The sequence below is a fragment of the Miniopterus schreibersii genome, assembly GCF_964146895.1.
Source record: "Miniopterus schreibersii genome assembly, chromosome: 10".
NCBI classification, from domain to species: Eukaryota; Metazoa; Chordata; class Mammalia; order Chiroptera; family Miniopteridae; genus Miniopterus; species Miniopterus schreibersii.
Genome location: NC_138110.1, coordinates 76231945 through 76255014, shown reverse-complemented (window position 1 = coordinate 76255014; position 23070 = coordinate 76231945). Strand labels below are relative to the sequence as shown.

Below are 23070 nucleotides of genomic sequence, written 5' to 3'. Positions count from 1 at the left end.
CCTGAATATAATAAATCCTGGTTCACAGGAGGCTTATTTTTGTCACATGACAGTGTTCAGAGATGGGAACCGGCGCTGCTAAAGCCAAGCTTGGCTGCCCTCCATTCCTCTGGCCCTCCATCACCAGGGTCTCACTTTCATCTCATGCTCACAACATAGCCTTGCAAGGCAGCCCTTCTTTATTTTTATTTTTTAAATTATTTTTTAAAATTGAAGTAAGATTAATGTTCAGAGAAAGGTACCAGTTCCACCTATACAACTTGATAAGATTTGATAAGTATATACACCCCCCTCATCCATGGCTTTAATCAATACACAGACCATTCCTTCACTCCGCGAGTTTCCTGTGCTCCCTCCCCCAGTCAATTCCCATCTCCACAGACAAATACTGCTCTGCTTTCTATCACTTTGGCTTAGTTTGTCTGTTCTAGAAATCATATTGATGGTATCAGAGATTATTGGATTTAAACCTGTCATTTTGTTTACTAGATTTTTGTTTTTAGGACTTACTTTTTTCTTCTGATTCTCTTTTTCTGTTTTTTAAGGGGGTGAGGGGGGCTTTAATAAAATATTTTTGAGCATTTTTAAGTTTTACAGATGAATTGAGCTGCAAGTATAGACAGGTCCCACATGCCTCCTTTCCTCCCTACCGAGCAATCTCTCCCATTATTAACATCTTGCTTTGGTGCATGTGTTACAATTCATGGGCTGATATTCATATAAAAGTCCATAGTTTATATTAGAGTTCGCTCTTAGTATTAAGAGTTTTGACAAATGTATGAAATGTGTGTATCTTTACCTTGTCATACGGAATAGTTTCTACCGCCCTAAAGATCCCTTGTGCTACACCTATTCCCTCTCCTTTCCTCCCTCTCCCCTGAATCCTTGGCAACCACTGATCTTTTTACTATTTCCATAGTGTTGCCTGTTCTAGAAAGTCATTGAGTTGGAATCATACAATGTGTTGGCTTTTCACATCGGCTTCTTTCACTTAGCAACCTACATTTAAGGTTCCTCCGGGTATTTTCGTGGCTTGAGAGATCATTTCGATTTTGTGCGAATAGTCCGTTGTCTGGATGTACCACAGTTTGCTTGTCACTCTGAAGAACACCTTGGTTGCTTTCAAGTTTTGGCCGGTATGAATAAAACTACAAACATCCATGTGCAGATGTTTGTGTGGACATAGGTTTTTAACTCCTGTGGGTAAATAGCAAGGAGAATGACTGCTAGGTAGTATGGTAAAATTATGTGTAGTTTGTAAGAAACTGCCAAACTGTCTTTCAAAGCGGCTGCACCATTTTCACTCCCACCAGCAGTGACTGAGAGTCCCGGTTGCTCTAGCATTTGGTGCTGAGTGTTTGGGACTTTAGCCATTCCATGGGTGTGGTATCTCATTGTTTTAATTTACATTTCCCGCATAACATTTGGCAGGGAGCTCTTCCCTATGCTTATTTGCCATGTTTTTGTATCCCTTTTCTGGTGAGGTGTGTGTTCAGGTTGTGCACAGGTTTTTAATTGGGCTGCTTCTTGTCTGATTGTTGAGTTTTAGGAATTCCTCTGTATATTCTGGATCCCAGCCCTATGACCAGACATTTGCTTAGCAAATATTTTCTCCCAGTCTGTGGCTGGTCTTTTGATACTCTTAACAGAAGTTTTTAATTTTAACTACATTTTACTATTGCATTTTAATTCCTCTAGTGGGTGTCAGGAACTCAGCTGAGCTGGAGAGAGAGAGGAAGCTAAGCTGTCAGATGTTGGAGTCGCTGAATAGAGCAGTAATGAGCCAAAATGAAAAAAAGACTGAAACCCTTGATCACTTACTGAGACGGTATAAGCAAGAACCCCAAACCAGCAAGCGCCAGCTCCCCTGTTTCATTGCTCCTTCATTGCTCCTGCTGGAGGGCTAGCTGGGTCTGCACAGATGTGGCGGGGATCTCACTGTGGAGGTGAGCTCCCTGAACAAAGGATCCCAGCAGTTCTTTTGACCTGAATGTGGAGGAGAGGTAGAGGGGGAGGGCTGGGAAGAGACTGAGTCAGAGTGGAGAAAAATGTCTTCAAGATTCCCCCTCCTCCAGAAGGAGACCTCAGCAGAGGTGCCTAAGGAAGACCTCCATCCAGGGCCTCAGCAGAGACCTGGAAATGAAGGTGCCCAGGGCTAGGAGTTCAAATACGAAAAGAGCGTGCACAGCTCGGCATGAGTCCTGCGTGCTCAACTGCACCCCTCTCCAGAAACCACAGCTCACCAGCTGTGCTCCAAGCATGGTGTGTGTGGGGGGAGGGGGCAGCTTCCCTCATGGCACCCGTTAGGTAAAGCCTCTGCCATTACCTGGGGTCAGGCCTGAAAAATCACACCAAGACTTGTGGCCAGGAGCTGGACTCCTCATTAGGTTTTCCTGGTCTTCCTTTATATCATTATTTAGTAGTTGCTCTAGAAATTACATTTGATCACAGTCTGCTTAGAATTAACACTGCACCACTTCATGTAAAATATAAGGAACTTGAAACCATATAATTGCATCATCTCTGTTCTTGTACTATTTTTGTCATATGTTTTGTAACTACAGATTTTATTGATCCCACAATATAATGTGATGAATGGTGATTACAGAAAGACATCATGCTGATGCTGATGGTCTTGGGAAATCCTTCCCACACAACTAGAGGGGATCGTTGAGACCACAGTAGAAAGCAAGGGAAGGGGCCAGCTCCTCCGTGGAATGTGCCAGGGAGGCCATTCAGTTGCTGCTGGCTCCTCAGGCACAGCCACGTTAGTGCCCCAACCCCCCGGGGCCTGTCAAAGGCACAGTCTGATTCAGACGGGGTGGGGAGGGTGGGGTGAGAGATGCTGTGGTCTAACACGCTTCTAGGTGACCCTGCCGGGCTGGGGACCACATGTGGCGGGGCAAGGCTGCCAGGGCTGCCGGGGCCGGCAGGTTCCCTTCTCTTCCTCAGCTGGTCACAACAGGGCCACCCTGCTTCCAGCCCTAGCTCCCTCCTCCTCCTCCAGTGGCAGCAATGCCGGACCCTTCTGGGCCAGGGTGTCCACATCTTTGTCACTTCTCCTGAGCCCGGGGGAATGGTTCATTTGAATTACACCCTCAGTGCTTTGGAAGAATGCTGGGCCAGAATGGAAGCAATAGCAAATACTATCTGGAAAACAGAAAGCCAAGTATATTGTTTTCAACCATTATTTTTCCCAGATTCACAGACTGCTTAATTCCCAATGAAACACAACTTTTGGATTGCAAGATCAAATATGAAAATGATGTCCAAGCTCAAAACCACAGGAAAGCAGGGGAAGAGCACACTCTGTGAGAAAATAGAGTTGAAAAGTGTCCCTGTGGCAAGTCCTGAATTGGCTGATTACCAGCCGTGTGCATTTGTCCTGCCTGCAGCAGACCCAGCTGGGGTTTGAAATTCGGACGATGGGTAATGATGCCAGAATTTCCCTTGTGTCTGTTGGCTCCTAGGTTCTTCAGTGGCTAGCTGATCATCAGAAACATAAAAGTGATGGCCATTAATACCCCGTGGCTTGTGGCAAAGGAGACTACTAGTGTCCCAGGGACCTTCTTTCCAGGAGTGCCCTTTAAGGGATTCTGGAAGCTTGAGTCTTGCTAAATATCCCAAAAATCCCTTCCAAAGGAGAGTAAACTGTACGGAAGAGCCTTTGCCAGTGCTGCTCTGGGATCCAGCTTCAGAGTTATTTCCAGTATGAAAATCATTCCCAAAGATTTGGGTGTGGACTGAACGCTTCCCCAATCCTCGGTGGGTGGGCTGGTTCCAGATGCAGGTGAGTGGGGTCTGAAGCTCCCCCAGAGGGGAGCCACTCTCTTCCCTCTTCCCACAGGGCTTGCTGAAGCCTCTGGCACCCACGAGCCTGTGGGTAGAAGTGGGATTTCTGAGTGCTGGCCTCAAATATCAGCATCCCTTCACCCCAGAGTCAAGCTCCCCCCCTGCAGCTGCTCTTTGCAACTCCTTCACTCCCCAGAAAGCCCAACTGCCCAAGTTCAAGATGTTCCCACTCAGTTCACCCAAAGTTGTCAAACTATGCTGAAGGCATGTCCTCAGCCACCCAAGGTCTGGAGTACTTAGTCTGCAACCCTCATGGAGCCAGATATTGATGAAAATGAGCCTCTACCTGCTCTGGCACCTGTGAGTTGCAGAAAGAACTCAGGTCATTCTTGTCCAGTAGTGGCCTGGCTAGATAATGGTGGTTTGTAAATATTGACTGTTCCCATCACTAGATTTTTGGGGAGATTTGTTACGTAGCAGGAGACAAACAGCTGTGCTGAATACTGACATGCTCATTCCCATTACAGCAGAGGCCAAAGGGCCTGCATGGCCCAAGACATTTGCTCCCTGGCCCTTAACAAAGCAAATATGCCGGCCTCCCGCATCCACAGAATTCCTCTGATGTCTGGGTCTTAAGTGATGCTCTTATTGTTTCGCCTTCTGCAACTCAAATCAAGAAGCCACAGATTTAGCAACGAAATAGTAAATTGGTCATTCTTTTGGGATTGAGTTGGGACAGGTCTCTACTACGTGGCCTGGTTGAATCCATGTGATAAAAATCTGTTCACTTGTGAAATTTGTTTTTGGGGAAACACATGCACTGAGCTCAGGGGACAGGAGCACAGACCTTCCTAAGTTTATCAGAGCTGCTCTTTCATGAAGCTTGTCAGAATACTTTTATTAGAAACTTCAAAAGCAGTGAGCTAAGAGAGACTTAAAATAGGTTCTATGTTGCATAAGATTCTGAAGATTGAATTGTATATTATCAACCAAAGTACTTTTCAGCTCACTAGCTTTTCCAGCTGCCAAAAAATAATTTTACCTTCTTTATAAAAAATTGGAGCCCTTTAGTTACAAAACACATGATTGTTATAGACTATACCAGAAATATAGAGGAAAGTAGAAATCGTTTGTTATGCTTCAACCTAAAGATAAATTTATTTATACATATAAAAGTTACACATTACATACTGTTTTTTCTAAGTCAGGTGAATCTATTCATAGCTTTCCATCCAGCTGAGACATTAGTTTTATTTTTTTAATCTGGATTTAGTTTTATGGCATAGAAGTGTTTTCTTTGCTGAATTTCTTGCATTTAAATATTTAAAGTATCTATTAGAATATAAATTTGTTAAATAACATTAAAAATATAACTCCCCTTCTCCTATTTTCCTAGCTAAACGTTGTGGTCTATGTATGCTTCACTGTCCAGCCTCTCCTCCTGCATGGAGCTGAGCCAGGACCGTATCCCACAGGAAATGCTTGCCAGACACCAAAGCGTACTTGATGTTTTTCAAATAACACTTTTAGATTACCTGCCTTCCTTGCAAAATTTGTCTTCAAGGAAAGAGCATTCCTTCCAAATATGCAGTACGTTTTCAATAAAAAAATCTGCTGTAAAGAAATAGTATGCAAAAAATAAAGGGAGAGTCTAAAATGGCATAAATACACCTTGACAACACATAGTTCTAGAGGCTTCTATTTGACTGAGATAGTTCTGTATTCTTTTACCTCAGTAGTTCTTAATTCAGGGGTTCTGTGAACTTGAAAGGGGAAAACATTATATCCTTATTTTCATTAATCTCTATAACCTGAAACTTAGCATATGATCCATTATTGAAAATCAGTCAGGACCTGAGACTGTGAGTGCTGAAATCAAGATACGTCACACCACACCACAAATGTCACAGATCTCTCAAAGAAGTATTTATAGTGATCACCACTTTGAAATTTTGGTATTTAAGTGACATGCCACCAGGCCTTGTGATTTAAAATATCCACGAAAAAGCATTGATGAATATTTGATCCCTATCAAGCATTTGTGATCACATTATTTCCTTCTTTTTGATGTTTTTATAACTGCAGTTTGATATGGTTGCTTCTCTTTGTAATTCTGTTCATTTATCTTATACATTTACTTAATTATTACTCTGAGAAGACAGAAGAACTGATGTCTTTTTTGTTGACAGTATTACAGATGCCCTCCACTCCCCCCATTTGCTCCCCTCCACCCAGCCCCTGCCCCGCCCCAGGCCTGCCCACACTATTGTCTGTGTCCACTGGTTATGCATATACGCTTATAAGTTATTTGGTTAATCTCTTCTCTTCCCCTCTACCCTCCTCCCCACTGAGATCTGTCCGTCTGTTCCATGCTCCCATACCTCTGGACCTATTTTGTTCATCAATTTATTTTGTTCATTAGATTCCACATATAAGTGAGATTATGTGCTGTTTGTCTTTCTCTGCCTGGCTTATTTCACTCAGCATTATATTCTCCAGGTCCATCCATGCTGTTGGAATGGGTACGAGATCCTTCTTCTTTACCGCTGCGTAGTATTCCATGGTGTAAATGTCCCACAGCTTTTTGATCCACTCACCTACTGATGGGCACTTGGGCTGTTTCCAGATCTCAGCTATTGTAAACTGTGCTGCTGTGAACATAGGGGTGCATAAGTTCTTTCTTATTAGTGTTTTGGGATTCTTAGGACACATTCCCAGAAGTAGGGTCAGTAGATCAAAAGGCAGCTCCATTTTTAATTTTTTGAGGAAACTCCATACTGTTTCCCACAGTGGCTGCCCCAGTCTGCGTTCCCACCAGCAGTGCAGGAGGGTTCCCCTTTCTCCACACCCTCGCCAGCACTTGTTTGTTGATTTAGAGACAGTAGCCATCTGACAGGTGTGAGGTGACATCTCATTGTCGTTTTAATTTGCATCTCTGATGATTAGTGATGTTGAGCATCCTTTCATATGTCTCTTGGCCATCTGTGTGTCCTCTTTGGAGAAGTGTCTATTCAGGGCCTCTGCACATTTTTTAATTGGATTGTTTGACATCCCTTTGTTGAATTATATGCGTTCTTTGCATATGTTAGAAATTAAACCCTTATCAGATGGATCATTGGCAAATATGTTCTCCCATACAGTGGGCTCCCTTTTCATTTTGAAGACGGTTTCTTTTGCTGTGCAGAAGCTTTTAAGTTTGATGTAGTCCCATTTGTTTATTTTCTCCTTTGTTTCCCTTGCCTTAGGAGATGTATCAATGAAAATTCTGCTGCGTGAGGTGTCTGAGATCTTACTGTCTATGTTTTTTTTCTAGGATTTTTATGGCTTTTCAACTTATATTTAAGTCTTTTATACATTTTGAGTTTATTCTTGTGTATGGTGTGAGTTGGTGGTCTAGTTTCATTGTTTTACATGTACCCAGTATCCAACAGAGGAACTGATTTTTAACTTTAATTTTAATAAGGCTAAGTTGAAATAACCATAGGTGATTAATGGGCAGTGTTTCCCATTTTCACCTGCCTCATCCCCAGATGTTAGTGACAGCCACTTCCATCCAGCGGGCTGGAACATTTATCACCAGCAGCACTTGGTAACCAGCTATATATCGGGACCACACTGCTGTCCTCAGGGCCAAGAACTGTGCATTTTGACACTGGGTTTTCTCTTCTCCCCTGGGAGAGGCTCGTGTTCTGAGCCTGAGTGTGTCTGAGGGCAGGATTTGCAGCCCACACACAGTGTGAAGCGTGATCTGAGTCAGGGGACCTAGGAGTCAACAAGTCTAAGAGCAGGTGTTCGTGTCGGAACTAGAAAGTTCTTCTTATATCTCTTGAGCGAAAAGCTGCCTTCCGCACTTGAGAAGGCTCTTTGGCTCAGGTGTATCTGGGGCCAGAATGTTTCCCTTGGGTCCCCTTCTGCATCTGGGCCCCTCCTCATCTGTTTTAACAACATTCACACGTCTACCTTCAGTAAAAAATGACAGGTAGTTGGTCTAGCTTGTTCTACAGACATCAAACAGAAACTCCCACCCCAAAGCCAGACTTCTGGCCAGACCCGAGTGGCCCTAGCAGCTTTTCATAAAACTTCTCTCCAGCAGTAACAACTACTTGTTGAACAGCTGCTGTGTCCCAAGAAAGGTAATGGTCACTGTGTGTATATTTCCTAATTTCCACAAGAATTCTGTAAATTAGATACTATAGCTCCTGGTTTTGGGGGAGAAAACCAGAGTTGCTTCACAAAGTTCTAGCAACAGATACTAGTTCTTTCACCCTAACGTGGGCCGGAGAATCTTTGTTTCACTGTTTACTTGCTGTGTGGCCTTGGGAACCATTTATTCTCTCTGACCTTCAGTTTCCACATCTGGAAAATGAGGAATTAGCAATGGATGTCTCTAGGGCAGATGGGAAGGGAGACTCCTTGGCCCAGAGCCCAGGGCCCAGGGCTGCTGCCCTGGCTGTCTTCAATTCCTTTTCTGTTCCTCCTGGGTCCTTCAACCTCTTTTCTTCTGTGGGTTTTTGTCTTGTTTTTTTTTTTTTTTTTTCACAGTTCCTTATTGTTATTATTGGTAAAAATGTGCAGCTGACCTAAATTTTATCAACAGACATTTACTGAGTCTCCACTAGGGACAGGAACTGTGCTGGGTACTGAACACAATCAGTGGCTGAATTCAAATCCTAGGGACCCAACTGTACCCTTTTTTAGATAAAATTTGCCGAGAGTTTCCCATGGCTCAACTATTCTAAATACTTTACATGTGCAACTCATTTAACCCTTGTAATAACACTTTGAAGGGGTGACTATTAGAATCCCCATCACGCAGCTGAGGAAACTGAGGCACAGAGAGGCTGGGGCACTTGTCAAATAGGACACAACTTATAAATGCTGGAGCTGGGACTCAAATCCTGCCAAGTTGGCTCCAAAGCCCACACTCCTACCTCTGAGGCTCGGAGGTCCTCCATCCTGTGTTTCCAGGTTAACATGAGAAAACCACGCTGAAGGAGAGCACAGAAAATCATATACAACGGGTGCCCAAATAACTCCGGAGCACCATCTATGCACACGACATGCTGGGGGGGGGGGTTCAAAGATGTATAAGAACACCCCCCCAAAAAAAAAGTTAGATTATAAGTCTAGCAAAGGGCAATAGTATGTGATGACACGAAGCGGGGACGGTGTGGTAAGTGCTAAAGTGTTGAAAGGAAGTCCTACAATTTCAGAGAGATAGTTCTGGTTTGGTTACGGAGAAACCCTTTCAAATGGTGCAGAATGCCAGCTGTGCCCTGAAAGAAGGGTCAGATTTTAGTAGATGGACCAGAGGCCAAAACAAAAGTGTTCCTGGCAGAGGAAAAGGCAGGAGCTCTGGAAGGAAGGTGAGACAGGATGAGGCACTTCTCCCACAGTCAGCAGGACCCCGTCTTCTTAGGACTTTCAGCATCTGTAGGGACCAGGGGGACACCAGGCTTTGAAACTTGTGAGTAGGGAGGGATACCGGGTCCAAACCCCAGCCCAGACCCTTGACTGCAAATTTCCTCTTTCGTGGCCCCCCGAGCAGAGCAGAGTGAGCGAGCATTTTCAGCATGGCTGGCCTGAGTGGGGAGGGAGTGGAAAGAGCTTGGGCCCCCTCAGCAGGGCCTGGGCGCTCTGAGGGGTGTGAGGCCCCAGGTGCTGTCAGCAGGGGTGAAGATCCAGAAAGAAAAGAAACCAGGCCCTGCTGGCGTGGCTCGGCGGCTGAGCATCAGTCTATGATCCCAAAGATTGAGGTCCGGTTCCCGGTCAGGGCACATGCCCGGGATGCGGGCTCGCTCCCTAGTAGGGGGCCTGCAGGAGGCAGCCGATCAATGACTCTCATCATTGATGTTTCTCTCTCTCTCCCCCTCTCCCTTCCTCTCTCTGAAATCAATAAAGACATACTTAAAAAAAAAGGAAAGAAGCCAGGAAAAGGGTTTTCTTAGAGGAGCGGTGCTACGGGCAAGAACAAGACAGAGAAACAGATGAAGCCTGAAGGTGATGATTTCACAAGGGGTGACTCAAATTTTATACAGGAAAGGATGGTTCGAGGGTCCCCTCTGGGTGCCCACTCCCAGTCTGCTTTGACATCGATATCATTACGAGGAGGACGAGTTAATTTGACAAAGGGCGGGATGTAAAGAGACAGGCGAAGGCCATGGCAGAACCCTGAGGACTGGCCTCCCTCGTGGGGCAGAAGGGTGGAAGGGGCGGCCCCGGCAGGAAGAGAAAAGGAGGGGCGGGTGGACAGATAGTTCAGAAGACACAGGAGGAAGGGACTCGAGAACAGTGAGGGACTCAAGAGCACAAACAGCACGCACAGAGGTGTCTAGAAAGGTGAAGGCTGAAGGCAGGTTCTTGGCTTCGGTATTTAGGAGACAACCAGTGTTCTTTAAGGGGTTCTTCCAGTAAAACAGGCCTGGGCTGGTGAGCCCTGGTGAGGGTGGCGGACTCAGGGTCTGGCCAAGGAGAGGGAGCTGCTGTGTCACCCACACAGAGCTAGAGGAGAGTGGCCCATCTTGTGCAGGAGTATGGAGAAGATGGGGGTAGTTTCAAGCACGCAAAAAAGCCTCAAAGTGATGGCTGGAGGGGGGCAAGGATTGACAAGGATTGCCCCAGACAGCAGGACGATGTGTGTTGAGGGCCAGAGGTAGAGACTGAGGGATGGGAAAGGCCAAGTGGTGTGTCCATTCATCCTTTGTCAGGAACCAGGGTGTCCTGTCCCCTCTCTTGTCTCACACACCCAGACAATGCCCCCTTTCTGAGATCTTTCAGCAGTGTCCCAGTGGGTTCCAGCCCACATCTGCAGGCCATGCCCCAGGGCTGGCTGCACCCGAGGCAGCCTCCAGTGGGCATGCTGTGCACCGGAGTCATAACCCCTGACTCAGCCCAGGCAGCCAGCGGATGTCAGGCCAGCGCCCGCCCTGCTCCCAAGGGGGACAGCCGGGCTCTCCAATCTGCTCTCCAGTCTCCAATCGTCCCCTCCTCTTCCCAGAGGAGCAGGCTCCCTGTTCGGGGAGCTTCAGACCTGTTCCTCCAGTTTCTCTGAGGGAGCTGGGGCAGCTTTCCCAGGGCCTGGCAGCCGCTCGGTGGGACATTCCGAAGGCTCTGCTGGTGCCAGCTCTGGGCTCCAGGCATCAAGGAGTGCAGGCAGGGACCAACCTACCTACCCCCTTGGGCTTTCAGAGTGTCCATGCCCCACTCCCTTGGTCACTGCAGGTCAGTAGGTCCAGGCAACAGGTACTTGTCTTTCTCTCCTGAGGTCCCCGCCACACTCTGCTGCTCTTGCCGGGAGGCGAGACCTCCGTAGGTGGGCCTAGGGATCCCAGGGGCTTCTTGGAGCGCAGCTGCAGGCCCCGGGCCAAGGCCTCCTGGTTTCCAACCTCTTAACCCTTTCAGCACAAGTTTGGACGTTTCCAATTTCTTCAGCTTTGTGTAGAGTTCAACAGCGCCGCCTCCTGGTGCGTCGTGCTATGGTCACCCATGGGGGGGGGGATGGGAAAGGGTGTTATTTAAAAAAAAAGTTCACCACTCAGCGATATTTTGGACCCACCCTCCGCATGCTTGGTAACTGAATAAGCGGAAAAGGTGGCGACAGTGACAGATCCCCATCTCGCGCTCCCGCGCTCCCCACCCCGCCAGTCCACGCCGGCCAGTGACATGTACACGCACCCCTGTTTCCTTATGATCTCGGCCAAGTGGAAAAAATCCTTAACAGACTCGAGTGGGATCTGCTTGGAGCCCACGGCGCCTGCCAGAGGGGGCTCCCGTGCGCCCTCCGGGGGTTGGAGACGTACCATCTTCTCTGGGAAGCTGGGCAGAAACGGACCAGCCTGGCTAACGCGCCCCCCGCGCGCGCCCGCCCCCTGCAGAGCTGCCACCGCTCCTGCAGGGCGGCCGGACCCTGGAGCCCTGACTGTATCCCCGAGAGACTTTCCCACGCGACGAGATGAGGTCTGGCCTCGGCTGCTGGCGCTCGGGGACCCGTGGGCCCCTAGCTGTGCTCGAGGCTGGGGGTCGGGGGCGGGCTAGGGTTAAGGTTAGGGCGTGAGGCCAGTTCTTCCGTGGCCCACTGTCGTCCCAGCCGCATCCTCTGTCCTCTGGAAGGAGCGCGCCCCAGTGTTCGGAGCTGGGGCGGGATCCAGCTCGCTCCCCGGGCCTTGGCGCCTCTGGGGAAGTCCGCGCCCCAGGCAGCCCCACCCCAGATCCTCCCCCGGCGGGTACCCCCGCCCCGAGCCCCGCGGGCCAGAGCGCCCCCCCCTCGTCCTGCGCTCAAGGCCCTCCCCTGCCCACCTCGTTTCCCCGACGGGCTGCCCTTGAGATGGGCCCCCACGGCGTGTTTACGCAGAAAAAGAAAGCGGGCCGAGGGGCTGGGGTGCGCGGCGAGCCTGGGGGCGGGGGTGTCACCTCGCCGTCGGAGGCGGCGGGTGGACCTGGCAGCCCCGCCCGCGGCCGGCACAGAGCCCGGGCCGGGGTTAGTCATCCGGGCGAGGGGATCCCGGGCGCAAGGGCGGGCACCCGCTCGCGGAGAACCCGGTAACCCGAGGACGCAGCCTCAGCCCTTCCCACCAGCACTTCCTTCCTTCCCCGCGCGCCCGGGGAGGGCGGGCTGCGCGCTTATAAACGCGCCGCGCTCGCCGGCGCCGCAGAGGCTGCCGCGCGGCCCGTGGGTCTGTCCGGTCCCCACGCCCACGCCGCGGCCGCGGGCGCCCGCGCCCCTCGGAACCGGCCGGGCAGCATGCTGCGGGTGCTGCTCCTCGGCGCCCTGGGCCCCGCCGCCCTGGGGCTCCACGCGCTCCTGGGGCCGCAGCCGCACGGCAGCCAGTGCATCGAGCAGGACTGCTTCGCGCTCTTCCTGGGCCCCGCGACCTTCGCCGCCGCCAGCCAGGCCTGCGAGCGCCGGCGGGGCCACCTGATGACCGTGCTGTCCTCGGTGGCCGCGGACGTCATCTCCCTGCTGCTGAGCGGCGGCGGCGGGAGCCCGCGCCTCTGGATCGGCCTGAAGCTGCCGCCAGGCTGCGGCGCCCCGGGGCACCGGGGTCCCCTGCGCGGCTTCCAGTGGGTGACCGGCGACAACCGCACCAGCTACACCGGGTGGGCGCGGCCGCGCGAGGACTCCGCGCCCCTGTGCGGCCCGCTGTGCGTGGTGGTCTCGGCGGCCGGGGTCTCGGCGCCGGGCCAGCCGGCCTGGGAGGAGCAGCCGTGCGCTGCGGAGGCCGACGGCTTCCTCTGCGAGTTCAATTTCCCCGCCTCCTGCCGGCCGCTGGCCCTGGAGCCCAGCGCCGCGGCCGTCTCCGTGGCCTACGGCACCCCGTTCGGGGCCCGCAGCGCCGACTTCCAGGCGCTGCCGGTGCAGAGCTCCGCCGAGGTGGCGGCCCTGGGGGTGGAGCTGGAGTGCACGCTGCGCCCCGGGGAGCCCGAGGCGCGCTGGGGCCGCGCGGAGCCGGGCGCCTGGGACTGCGGCGTGGAGAACGGCGGCTGCCAACACGCGTGCAGCCGCAGCGCCTTTGGGTCGCGCTGTCTGTGCCCCGCCGACGCCGCGCTGCGCGCCGACGGGCGCTCCTGCGCGGCGCCCGGGGAGCACCCGTGCCACGGGCTCTGCGAGCACTTCTGCATCCCCGACGCCGACCAGTCGCGCGGCTACTCCTGCTGGTGCGAGGCGGGCTACCGGCTGGCGGCCGACCAGCACCGCTGCGAGGACGTGGACGACTGCGCGCAGGTGCCCAGCCCGTGCCCGCAGCGCTGCGTCAACGCGCAGGGCGGCTTCAAGTGCCACTGCTACCCGGGCTACGACCAGGTGGACGGCGAGTGCGTGAAGGCCGAGGACCCGTGCGCGGGGAACGACTGCGAGTACCAGTGCCAGCCGCTGGGCCGAGCCGGGTTCCGCTGCATCTGCGCGCAGGGCTTCGCGCCCGTCCCGCACACCCCGCACCGCTGCCAGATGTTCTGCAACCAGACCGAGTGCCCCGCCGACTGCGACCCCAACAACCCGGACCAATGCCAGTGCCCCGACGGCTACATTCTGGACGAGGGCTCCATGTGCAGCGACATCGACGAGTGCGAGAATGACAACTGCCTCAACGCGCTCTCCTGCAGAAACCTGCCCGGCACCTACGAGTGCGTCTGCGGGCCCGGCTGGGTCCAGACTGGCGGCGACTGCGACGCCACGATGACGAGCGAGGGCGAGGGCGAGGGCGAGGGCGAGGGCGGAGACGGCGGCTCTGGGCAGCCCCCGGTGAGCCCCACGCCCGGCGTCACCTCCAGCCCGACGCCCGCAGGGTCCCTGCACTCTGGCGTCCTCATCGGCATCTCCATCTCCAGCTTGTCCCTGGTGGTGGCGCTCTTGGCGCTCCTCTGCCACCTGCGCAAGAAGCAGGGCTCCGCGCGGGCCGAGCTGGAGTACAAGTGCGGGGTCCCCGCCAAGGAGGTGGTGCTGGAGCACGTGCGGACGGAGCAGGCGCCGCAGAAACTCTAGGGGCCTCCCCGCCGGGGCCTCTCCTTCCCTCCTGCGCCTCACTCCCCGGCCTCCGCCCCCAGCCTTACTCCTCTGGCTGCCCCCGAAGCACCTTAGCTGGCATCAGAACCGGAGAAGACCTCCCCCCCCCCTCTTTTGCTGACTCCAGGGAATGGCTGGGGAGGAGGCGTTGGAAGGAGGGTGCACCCCAGTTCCTTGGATGATGTCACCAAGCTACTGGGCAGAGATGGCAATTTTAAAATGAAGACGAAGCTTGCAAAGTGCCCCAGGCCCTCCCTAGGACAGGGGGGGGACGAGCATTATTGGTCGGTGGCCTTTGGGCAGACAGCGATCCGACCGACTAGTGAGTGTAACTGTGTCATGGATGATGCTAAGATATTTATTTTTTTAAGTATTTAGGACTTTCCTTCTTTTCCTTGTTTCCCTCCCTGTATGTCTTCATAGCCACTTTGAGTCACCCCCTCTCCTGCTCTCTCTATCAGCCTCGCCATCTATATATTTATATACTCCCACGTCTCATGTGGGAGTTAAACTGTCTTGGTGACCTTTTTTTTCAGCCTCCCGCCTCTATGAAGTCAAGCCCCGCTGCCCCGCTCCTGCCTCCCGGTTTTCCCTTCCCAGGAACTGAGCCAACCCCCCTGAGTCCCCTTACCTGTGCCTGACCCTACTTGCACTTTTAGCTGTCTGCCTGGGCAGAAATCTTATGCGAAACGGGAACAAAAGCACTAAAAACAAGAGTGGGTGGGCATTTGCTCTTTCACCAGATTTGCTAATTTATCCTGAAGCCTCCTGCTTCCAGAGCCACACCATTTTAACAAAGGTTAAGATGTGAGAAGCGTTTGTTAAATTAATGTTGCTGGACTGTCCTAGAAATTCAACCCAAGGAGTTTTTATTTTCATTTTTTTAAACAGTGAGCCTGGGTTTTATTATTGTTGTTGTTTGGATTTGGACTGAAAGGTAGTAATTGTCAAGCTTTTGTGCAGTTTTCTTTTTCATTATTATTATTGTTGTTTTATTGTTGTTGTTATTAGTTATTTTTAACAGTGCTGAAATGTTCACGTGATTGCTCTGGGCTGAAAGGAAAAAGAAGCGCCTCCCGGGAGAGCGTTTAAGAGAGTTCTGAGTTGCCTGATTCATGCCAGTTATCATTTTGACTCTGTTTTTGTAATTTGTAGGCCAAAATAAAACCAGCTTTACTGTTTTTTGGGCATTTGGGAGTTTGGGGATAGAACCTGGTGGATGCCCAATTTGGGGCCTGGCCTCGATCAGGCCCTTGAGAATTTCTCCCAAGAAATTCACTTGGAGCTTGCTCCCCCAAAGAAATGGGGGCTGTCTTCCCCTTCCCCCAGCAGCTGGTTAGAAATGCAGAAACCTGGGCCCCACCCCACCTATTCTAGGAGAAGCTGTATTTTAACAAGATCTGCAGGGGGATTATTTGCAGAGAACTGTTCCAGACAGCTTCCGACTTCTGGAATACAGTATATATGGACCCTAATAAGGAGCAGACCAAGTCAGTCCCTTTTTTTACCAAGAAACTGAGGAATTTTAATTTCCAGTAGAAAATACTAGGTACACCCCTTTAGACATCACTAAACAGGGTTTTTGGTTCAACTAAGCTAGGAATGAAATCATGAATGGGAAAAAAAAAAGTGTATCTTTTGGGACATAAAGATTTTTTCTACTATTTTGTAAACTGAGCATATTTGTACATGGTTATTTATTTATTGGAGATAAACTAGAACACGGGCAAAACCCTTGCTTATGACATCACATGTAGAAAATAAACAAATAACAGTGCGTTCTTGGGTTGTGTGTCTGTCCACCTCCCCTCCCCCAACCCCCAGTTTTACATCATTAAACAGGGTATTGAACAATGCAGATACCACGAATTGCGTTTAAAGGTTGCTCCATACCCATCACAGGCCTCCGTATGCTCATGGCATCATCTCTGACTTGCAAAGATTTTTTTTCAGAGATTGTTTCCACTGTAGAAGGACATGTACACAAATATTTATTTTTTCCCGTCTGTAACCATAACAACTTCATACACAGGACTTGCGTCCATGCATTTTAAAACACATTATAGGATTATTTGTTGGGATGAATTAAAGAAAGGGCGCTTCTTGGGAAATCTCTAGAATCCCAGCTGTGAGCACTTCGCACGTGCTTTGGTGTTATCTGCTCCCTGAGTTACGCAAACGGCCCTCACGAGGGAGTCAGCCTGTGGCTCAAATTCAGTCACTTCCACATAACAAGGTCTTATGCCGTGTTAAATCATTCTCATTTCTGTTGCTGATTGGAAACACTGTCTTTAATGTATGCAAATCTTTTGGGCTGCCTTTTCTGGGTTGGTGGAACTGGCAGAATTTTATATAGTTCTCTGAAAGTTTTCATACAGCAGAAGTTAGGAGAACATTGAATTCAGCACATGTTTTTATACACCTGGGTAATGCTGAATTCAGTTTTAAACTGAATAGTTATTGTTGTGAAGGCACAGTTGGAGATTTCAATATCCACCTTGGATGAAGTTGATAGTTTGGGCGGGTGGGGGTGAGAGGTGGGTGCTACTAGGAAGAGCACCCTACCAAGATCAGCGGTTGAGCAGTGTTGCCCTAGGAGTTTGGTAGGCTAGCAGGACACCAAATTCAGTAGTAGGTTCATATGAAGGAAGAACTCGCTGGGTGGGGCAAAGTAGGTACCGATGAACTGTGCTGGGGGTCTAGAGGAGAGGGGGTACCTTACAAATTTGTCTGCACTACCCAGCCTTCCATTTTTCTAAAGGATCTGATCCCAAGTAGCTGTCAAATTGTCTTTGAAGGGCCCATTCCTTTAGGTTTTCTTCCTCCAGCGGCGGGGGGGGGGGGGGGGGGGGCGCATTTTCTTAAGAACATAAGAAGACCAAAACACACTTTTTTAAAAAACATTATCTTTATTGTTGAAAGTATTACAGATGTCCCCTTTTTTCCCCCATTGATCCCCCCCCCCCCCCAGGCCTTTACTACACTATTGTCTGTGTCCAAGGGTTATGCACTTATGCGTATAAATTCTTTGGTTAATCTCTCCCCACCCACCCGCCCCCACCTTCCGTCTGAGATCCCTCAGTCTGTTCCATGCTTCTATGTCTCTGGATTTATTTTGTTCATCAGTTTATTTTGTTCATTAGATTCCACATATGAGTGAGATCATGTAAAACTGAATCAGGAAGATTTTGTTTTTTTAAGACCCAGAAGCAAGAACCCTTACTGGGGCATCTTGGACTACACAACACTGGTGGGGTGGGGCCCCAGACCCTTCCCTCTCTCCTCACTCCCTGTTCCCTGGGAGATCAGCATCTCTGTTTACAGGCCTCATCTGAACTAAGATTCTCAAATCATTTAAGAAACCACAGCCCCTCTCTGAGAAAGACACCAGGAGCATATAAAGAAGCAGTTAGCTAAAAGGCCATCCCCCAGCATGCAAAACCGGGGTAGCTCTTATGGAACAGGGGCTGCGAGTCAACCTGTATAGCCTCTGCTTTTTGTTCACACCGTTGGGCATCAGGACGGAAGGGGAATTGCACACCTCAGCGAGGGTACATGACTGTCCGTGACGCTCCACAGTGGGCAGGGCCTGGGGAGATGCCCAAGGTGGTACTTCCTTCCCCATAAGTCAGAATTTGATTTTATGAGTCAAATGGCTTTTTATTCTTCCCTTTGGACCTGATCTCTTTTCTTGGATTCGTTCGCAAATATTTATTGAGAGGTAGTCTCTTCCTGATGATGACAAGCATGGTGACAAGGCCCTGCCTTGAGAAGCTTACACTCTGGTGGTGTTAAGGAAAGAAATAGAATAGTAGTGTTAGGGGCAGAAATAGGATATTGGGGACTAGTTGTAGTTATAAAAAATATTAATCATGCTCTGTTAACAGTGATTGTTCTGTTCTGATTAGAGAAAGCACTTTCTAACCTGGCTGAGAATTCTTTGCCCGGGGACATGGGAGATAACCTTGGAATGCGGAAGATTCTCCTGTTCTGAGACCTGCCAAGCATCATACAAAGATTAACAGCCTTGTTCCCAAAACAATGGAGTCCAGGAGGCTCGGCCTTTGCAACCCCCAGCCCGCATTGCCTCTGACCTGTTAGCATCATACCTTGCCTACTTCCCCATGCCTGTAATTCCTGCTTTTCCATGTAATCTTTGTCCTTCTACCCAATATAAGCAGCTGGCTTATGGGGAGCTGTAGAGCAGGTTTTATGTGGATGACCCCCTGCTCTCCCATACTACAGGCATTATTGGAATAAACGCTCATATGCGATTCAACCCTGTCTCTGCTTGATTGGCTCAAGTAGTGCAGGCAGCCTGGACCCATTCATTGTCCGGTTTCAGTCGGGGAGAGAGACATAAAAAAAAATGATCGCCCCCAAATAACATGTAACTTAGAAACAGCGATAAGAGCTGGGGAAGAGAAACATAGCACAGCAGGGAATCAGGATTTAGACTAGAGGAGTAGAAACTGTCCTTGCTGAGCTGACCTTAAGGCTAGACCTTAAGGAGGAGCAGGGCTTAGTCAAATGCAGAGGGAAGGGGAGAACAGTCCAGGCAGAAGGAACAGCATGTGCAAACGCCCTGCATTTGGAAGAGTCTTGGCAGAGGGCATGGAGCACAGTGAGCAAGGAGGAAGGTGGCCAAGATGAGGCTGCAGAGGTGGAAATGGAGACGTAAAAGCGAGAGGGGGAGGGCGGACTGTAGGCCAGTGTAAAGATGTTGACTTCGAGGAGTTTTAATAAGAATACGCTGCTGTTTGATTTGTAAAGTGAGATTGTTTGGAAAAGTAATAATTCTAGACTTTTTTACATGTCGCCATGGGCAGACAGCTGCACAGTTTCCCTTGTAAGCATAAATGTGTGTGTCACATACACCTAGATTTGACACCTGGTGGTCCCATGACCATGAGAATCATGAAACCCCTCTAAGGCTATAAAAATAGGTGCTAGCAATGCCACCTCACAGGGTTTCCTTGAAGATTAGAGGAGGTGAGCTAAAGCAGATTCTGGCGCACAGCAGGTGCCCAATAAATGTTAGCTTATGTGTCACTAAATTAGTGGATGCATAGATGAAGAAAAAGGTTATGTTGAGATATTGAGGGCCTTGAGGGCAAGTTCAAGGGAGTGCAGAAAGAAGAAAGTATTGTCTCAAGGCAAGGTGCAGTCACTTAGAATGAATGTTGTCAATCCTAGAGCAAGATGATAGGATTTGGGGCATCAAACAGAGCTTAAAAAGGTATATATTTGCACAGGAGGAAGAAGTGGCCCCCAGAGCTGTAAAATCCTGCTTCCAAGGTCTATTGGCCCTGCTCACAAGGCCCAACAAAAGATGGGGTGCAGAGATAACCTCTATTGTATTCCCAGGGAGGCCACAGAGAAGGGGAGAACACACCCTAAAGTGCTCTGCTTGTTTTCTTGGGACTGAAAGGAGAAAGAAAATTGGCTCCAGCCCAGACAGAACCCAGGGCTGCTGGGGAGCAGTCACCCCTGCACTCTCCCACTCACCCTCAGCTGCCGCGTGGGACCCTCAAGTTTAGTGACACCAAAGAGGAACCTGCAAAAGAGAAAAGAAACATCAATTCAAGATGATGCACAGGCCCAGTGGTGCACGGACTCTCGCAGTGGGACTTTGGAGCAAATTCTAACCTTTCTCAGCTGTCTACCAACTGAGGCATTGCAAGTGGGTGGCGGGTCTGGGCACCAACCCCTTACCCCCCATGCCACCCAGGGAAGTCACAGACACCTCCATGGCTCATTCCCTTGAGCACATTTCCCCTAGTGCACACCAGACACTGCACTCTCAGAAACAGAAGCTGCTGCCATCTTCACCTCTCCAGGGAAAGTGGCATTGTCAGCTAAAGGGCAGGGTCTTCTGGAACTCTCAGTCAGGATAATGTACACACGTTTGCTCCTCTGTCGCTTTCTCTGTGTCGGAAAGAGGAACCTAAGAGTCAAGTAGAGACAGCTCATTGATGAGAGACTAGAAACATTAGGCCTGCAGGCCCAGGAAGTGCTGGCTATTAGGACCAGGCCCCTGAAGGAGCTGGCTAGGCCTAAACACTGCCTATTAAACTTTATTTTATTTTATTTTTTAAATCCTCACCTGAGGATATTTTTTCCACTGCTTTTCAGAGACAGTGGGAGGGAGAGAGAGAGAGAGAAACATTGATGTGAGAGACACATTGATTGGCTGCCTCCCACACGTGCCCTGACCAGGGCTGGGGATAGAGCCTGTAATTGAGGTAAGTGCCCTCGACCAGAATTGAACCCTGGACCCTTCAGTCCACGGGCCGATGCTCTAACCACTGAACCAAACAGGCTAGGGCATATTTTATTTCTTTTTTAAAATTTTGATATAACTGACATATAATAAAACTTGCTCCTTTTAGTAAACAGTTCCTGGAGGACCACATACTCTCGTGAAACCACTGCCATCATCAATATATAGGACATTTCATCACAATAGAAAGTTCCTGGCCCCTCCCCCTTTGCTTCCCTTGGAGTGGTCTACACACAAAATGAAACATTTTTCCTCCTCGAACCTGCTATGTCCCACCCTCCTTCAGGATCTCCTCACACCAAGAATCCTGCTTTCGTGTTTGAATCACAAAGATAAGCTTTTCTAAGCAATCCTGAAAGGCTGACTTTTTTTTTTACTTTCAACAAACAGGTTTTGATGAAACTCAGCTCATATGTCTCCCAGTACCCTACTCAGTATTCACCCTGAGTTCTGGACTTGATCTGCCAAAAATCCTGGCAGCCACCAGAAGTGTGCAAAGAAGCGAAAAAATGAGAACTGCAAACCACCGCATCACACAACTTCGGGGGGAGTGGGAACTTGAGTGGGGCGCGTGCAAAGGAAACGAGGGCAGTGCCCACAGGCAATCCCATGGGGCAAACCACTGAGCTCCTTCTGGAGGCTCCCGAGTGATCCTGTGGATGCATCAAGGCCAGGGACAGAGGGTTCCCAAGTTCCAACTTCTGGGGACTCCCATGTTAAATAGGGGTTAATTATTATAGCATCTTTTCAGGAAAAACTGAGATTACAAAGAACATATAAAAGCACATTTTCACCCTAGTCATGGCTTGGTGGGGGGTCTCCAGGCTTCTCTGAAAATACAGCCCCTCACCTATTCAGGCATTTCTTCATAAAATATTACAGGCAATGCCACCTCTCCCTTCCTTCCTTCCTTCCTTCCTTCCTTCCTTCCTTCCTTCCTTCCTTCCTTCCTTCCTTCCTTCCTCCCTCCCTCCCTCCCTCCCTCCCTCCCTCCCTCCCTCCCTCCCTCCCTCCCTCCTTCCTTCCTTCCTTCCTTCCTTCCTTCCTTCCTTCCTTCCTTCCTTCCTTCCTTCCTTCCTTCCTTCCTTCCTTCCTCAGAATACATGCTTGGGTTCAGTGCTCCCTCTTTTTGTTTTGAGAGGCACTTTTCTCCCTTCTTTTGTCAGCAGTTTCAGAGGTAGGCAAACAACTGGTTCCCTCTCCTAAGAGAAAGGAAGTGTTGTTCTAACAGATCAAAATTCTTTTAGGAGTGTTTTGAAAGTGTGAGTGAGAAAGACAAAAGACCCCTAGGGTGCTCTGTTCCAAGTCAAGCCTCTGGATTTGGGGATCAAACAGCAGAAGGGTTTCAGAGATCCAGTGACAAACACCAAGGCTCTAACCTGGGGTCCATGAGGACAATGACTTCCCCCTGAGGGGACACACAGTTAGCCCTCTGAGAGTCACCTTGAGCTAGTGCTGGACGGAGCTCCTGATTTTTCAGGCAGAACTGTGAGGACCCTGGGGTTCAATCACTTGCCTAGGTCACATGACACCTGTATCTGGGACCAGAAGTCATGTCTCCTGCTAGTTTCCCATATACCAGGCACGTGTGCACAGCTGGTAAAGCCTGACCCTGGCCGGAGGACTTCAGGGAGGGTCTCACTCCGCCTCGCCCCCGCTCAGAGAGGAGCCCTGCCCCACAGTGTGGTCAGTGTGCCCTGGGCTGCCCTCCCGGCCTGCCTTTAAGAGCTTCAGCCTCCCAGCAGCTCCCCTGTGCCCGACTTGTCCCGACCAGTGGCTGCTTGAGAGGTCCTACCTCCAGCCCACAGCCCACAGGTCCGGGACGCTGTCTCTCGAAGCCCCTGCCAGGAAGTGTGGGCTCTAGAAGCTGGTGACTAGGGAGAGAGGGACCAGGGACACAGCTTTAGTGCAGACTCAGCCGGCAAACACGTTGCATACCTGCTGTCATCATCTTTAGCAGCCTCTTTAGAAATCTTACAAATCGCTTATTAAAAAGAGTCATCAAACGTGACTCAAATAACTTCAGCAGAAAACAGTCACCCAATTAAGTCATTTAATTATATGGTCTGCGTTTTCTGAAAATTCAAAAAATGGGGTTGCGCCATCCTGCTGGGTGTGTTCAGAGCCGCACTCCACAGCGTCTTTCGTTGCTATCGGCCCGGCCCGCTGGGTTTCTGCTCCTTGGAAGTTGCCAGAGTCACTTGTATTGTCATTGAAATGCGCTGTTTATGTAAATTCTACGCAGAAAAACAAAAAAGCAATGGAAAAGCAACCCAGCAGCCGGCGAAGAGGCAGCCCAGTGAGGATTAACGGGGGAAAGCGGTGGAGTTCTGAAAACCAAGGTCTGTCGCAACAGATCCCGCCGGCGGAAGCTGTCCTTCAAGACTGTCCCAGTCCCGTTTGGCTGAATGTGAACGGAGGAGTCAGAATGGGCAGGTTGGGTCCTCTTCAGGGCCTTTGTCCCCTTCATCCACGGAACCCTCCCAGTTTTCTAATC

At 50.2% G+C, this 23070-nt stretch overlaps 2 protein-coding genes across 2 annotated transcripts in view; both read left to right on the top strand.

Moving 5' to 3' along the window:
- NAPB (NSF attachment protein beta) overlaps positions 1 to 23070 on the top strand; it is a 282410-nt gene that overhangs the window by 148054 nt on the left and 111286 nt on the right. The gene's annotated exons all lie outside the window — the stretch shown is intronic.
- Positions 12426 to 16067, top strand: THBD (thrombomodulin). The gene has a single exon (XM_081149219.1). It carries the CDS (start codon positions 12533 to 12535, stop codon positions 14267 to 14269), a length of 1737 nt encoding a protein of 578 aa, XP_081005345.1. The 5' UTR covers positions 12426 to 12532; the 3' UTR covers positions 14270 to 16067.